Source organism: Papaver somniferum, chromosome 10 (genome assembly GCF_003573695.1).
Source record: "Papaver somniferum cultivar HN1 chromosome 10, ASM357369v1, whole genome shotgun sequence".
Taxonomy (NCBI): domain Eukaryota; kingdom Viridiplantae; phylum Streptophyta; class Magnoliopsida; order Ranunculales; family Papaveraceae; genus Papaver; species Papaver somniferum.
In genome coordinates this window covers 22970764-22974848 of record NC_039367.1, presented here as the reverse complement: position 1 = coordinate 22974848, position 4085 = coordinate 22970764, and the positions used below count along the sequence as shown (strand labels likewise).

The 4085-nt window shown below is 36.4% G+C and overlaps 1 protein-coding gene across 1 annotated transcript; it reads left to right on the top strand.

The window, feature by feature from the left end:
* The first annotated feature begins 1062 nt into the window (after positions 1-1062).
* Positions 1063-3430, top strand: LOC113315400. The gene is made up of 3 exons (XM_026563682.1): positions 1063-1548; positions 1716-2231; positions 2324-3430. Exons 1-3 carry the CDS (start codon positions 1063-1065, stop codon positions 3428-3430), a joined length of 2109 nt encoding a protein of 702 aa, XP_026419467.1.
* Positions 3431-4085: the final 655 nt, after the last annotated feature.

Sequence of the window (4085 nt, the reverse complement as noted above, 5' to 3'; positions counted from 1 at the left end):
TTTTCACAACCTTGTTAATATCTATCTAAATCTAATCAAATATAGATCTAACATAACGAAAATATTAACAAAAAAAATATAATAAAAAGATAATAAAAAAATAAGAATCAAATTAGGTAACAATCGTAATTTTTAGTTTTACATTCTTTTCCTCTTCTCTTTTCATAACTATTCCTCGTCGTAGATTAATTGTCAATTCATTAAATTTTCACCTTCGATCTTTTATAAACAATGTGTCGAAGGAAAATCCCAAGGGATTCGGTGGTGAACAGTACACCATAATCTTTTTGATATCAACCTATAAGACAAATGCCTTGTGTGATATAATATAGACAGAGACTATCAAGAAGATAACAACCTGTCATATACCTGCATATGACTATTCTTGAACTGTGGTATGCCCTGATCAATGCACTGGTTGTACTCATGATTAGTTAGTGGATAATAATTCAGTAGCATGTGTCTCAGTCGGATTAGTCAAAGATGGGGACATGTGTCACACTTGGATTATCTCAATCTGATCTGGTTATCTTCTTCTTTCTTCTTTATTAGCTTGAGAAACTGTTTTGAAAACGTTAAGAAGATATTAATGAATTGTTCTGAGGCTGCTTAGGCAGATTGTTACCATTTTTCCTTTATTCTTTCAAATTCAGTTCAGTATTCCGATTGCTAACCATACTAGTCCAGTACAATTGGTATCAGAGTTGTTCTTTCCTACCCACACATCAAATTCAGCTCATTTTTTTCACCATGGTTGCTCAAACTTGTAAAGAGCTAACTGATACAACTAATAAACTACAACTTCAGATTGATAATATCAATCTACAGATCGAGTCATTACTTACCAAAGATGAATTCGAAATCAAACTGAAAGCTGGCCTGGATTCACATATGTTGTCAATCAAATCGATGATGAGATCTCAGATGGAGGATCTCTTGTCTACAACGAATTTCCACTAGGGTGATCATAGTGGAGCTCAGGGACACAATATACAGGTTGGGAATTCATTTCACAATCAGTCATGGGGCCGTGATTACAATCATCATCATCGTCTTCCAAAGATGGATTTTCCACGTTTCGATAGCGATAATCCAAAAGGATGGCTTAGTAAATGTGATTATTTCTTTCAGATGCATGAGATTCCTGAATTTAACAAAGCTAGAATAGCTTCAATGCATTTTGATGTCAAGGCAGCTAAATGGTTTGAGAATTTTCGATTAAATAGACCTCATATCTCTTGGCAAGACTTAACTAGTAATGTTTATCTTCGTTTTGAAAATCCTGCTCATGAAAACATTGTTGGTCTGTTCAATAAATTGTCTCAACTTACAACTGTGGATGCTTATTTTGAGGAATTTGAACATCTGAAGGCACTACTATTAAGTAAACACAATATCTTCACAGAAGAATATTTCATTAAAAGTTTTATTGGTGGGATGAAAGAAGAATTAAGAGAGCCAGTGCTTATGTTTGGTCCTACCACACTGTTAACTGCCTTCTCTCTAGTTAGAATGCAAAAGAAAACTCTGTCTCTACAAAAAAAGTCTGTAAAACCAGCTCCAAGAGCATATTCCACTTATTTTTCAACCACTAAACATCTTACTCCACAACCCCTATTACACAAGTTTCTTCCACTCAGTCAACTTCGTCCACTTCAAACATCTTCCCAAAACATAACACATCTCTTCCTATTAAAAAACTCACCCCTGACCAGGTGAAAGCTCGAAAATCCAGAGGTCTCTGTTATAATTGTAATGAAGTCTACAAAAGGGGTCATATATGCAAACAACAACATCTGTGTTTGATGATTGGAACTCAGAGTGAAGACAATACCCTGGAATTTGAAGCAGCTACTCACCCTGAAGAAGAGGACTCACCTATGGAGAGTGACATGGAAATTTCCCTTCATGCATTGACAGGTAATAATTCTGGTAAGACTATTCGAATTCCTGGTCTTATTGACAAGAAATCTATATCTGTGTTTATAGATACAAGAAGCACATATAGTTTCATTCATACTGACATTGCTAGGAAACTCAACTGTTCCATTGAGCCAACTGCTAGCATGTTAGTCACTGTAGCTAATGGTGATAGAACTGTCAGTAATGGTATATGCTCAAACTTAAATTGGTCTATGCACAACCACAAGTTTTCTGGGAGTTTAAGACTTTTACCACTTGGTGGCTGTAATTTGGTTTTGGGAGATGATTGGCTGAAGCAATTGGGTGATGTGATTTTTAATTTTTCCAAGTTGAGTATTTCTTTTAAACATAATGGGAAGAAAATTACACTTACTGGTACTCAAGATAAAGCTTCTTGCAGCATGATGAGTGGCAATGCAGCTACAAGATTCTTCAAAAACACACTCATGGCCTGATTGGCCAACTTTTTTCCATCTCCACTTCACCAACACCTACTCCTCCCCCACCTCCAATTTCAGAATTAATTAATCAATATTCTGATATTTTTTCTGAGCCAAAATCCCTTCCACCTCAGAGAAACCTAGACCACTCAATTCCACTTAAGACAAATTCTTTTGCTGCTCCCATACATTTGGTCAAAAAGAAGGACAACACATGGAGGTTTTGTGTTGATTATAGGAAACTTAACAATATCACAGTCAAGGATAAATTTCCAATTCCAATTATAGAGGAGTTTCTTGATGAATTACATGGCAAGATTTTTTTTTCGAAGATTGATTTAAGAGCTGGATATCACCAAATAAGGGTAACTTCTGCTAACATTTACAAGACTGCATTCAGAACTCATCATGGCCACTTTGAATTCAAAGTGATGCCATTTGGACTTACCAATGCACCTGCTACTTTCCAAGCTCTTATGAATGACATCTTTCAAGACCACTTAAGGAAATTCATCTTGGTGTTCTTTGATGATATCCTTGTATATAGTTCTTCCTTGGAGGAGCATCTTTTGCACTTGCAACTTACACTGGATATATTGAGAAAACATCAGCTATTTGCCAATTTTTCCGAGTGCTGTTTTGGCCAACATGAGCTAGAGTATTTGGGACATATCATTACTGCTGAAGGGGTTAAAGCTGACCCTGCAAAAATTTCTGCTATGATCAATTGGCCAATTCCACATACACTCAAAGAACTCAGAGGATTCTTGGGCCTCACTGGATATTACAGGAAATTTGTGAAAAATTATGGCCTCATTAGCATACCACTCACTGACTTACTCAAGAAAAATGCTTTCCTTTGGTCCCCTGCAGCTACATCAGCCTTTCAACAGCTCAAGGAAGCCATGTCCTCTACTCCTATATTAGCTATACCAAATTTCAATAAGTCATTTGTTGTTGAAACTGATGCTTGTGATACTGGTATTGGTGTTGTTCTGCTACAAGAGGGCAAACCACTAGATTTATACAGTAAAACCTCTAGGACCAAAAGCAGCTGCTATGTTTAATTATGAAAAGGAACTGCTCTCTATTGTTCAAGCTGTCACCAGATGGAGACAATACCTCCAAGGAAACCACTTCATTATTCAAACTGACCACCAGAGCATCAAATATTTTTTGGAACAAAAAATCTTCTCTAACTTACAATAGAAATGGTTGATGAAGCTTATGGGGTTTGATTATGAAATTAGATATAAAAAAGGGTCTGACAATACTGTTGCTGATGCACTTTCTAGAAGACCTCATGAAAGTGGTACTTGCCATAGTGTATTTGTTTCACAACCAGCTTGATCTCAAGAAATTATTGATAGTTACTCTTCTGATGCAAAGGTACAGATTCTCATTACACAGCTTGCACTTTATCCAGCTACTCTTCCCAACTACTCCTACACTGATGGTGTTTTTGGATTAAAGTTAAGAATCTATGTTGGCTCCTCATCAGATGTTAAGACAAATATTTTGGACTGCATTCACTCTTCTGTAGCTGGTGGCCATTCTAGAATTCAAGCTACTTATATGAGAGATAAATCCACATTCTTTTTGCCTGCAATGAAGAAGGAAATACTACAGTTTGTCTCATCTTGTGATGTGTTCCAAAGAAATAAAGGTGACCACAATTTTCCAGCTGGCTTGTTGCAACCCTTGCCAATCCCTGACCATGCT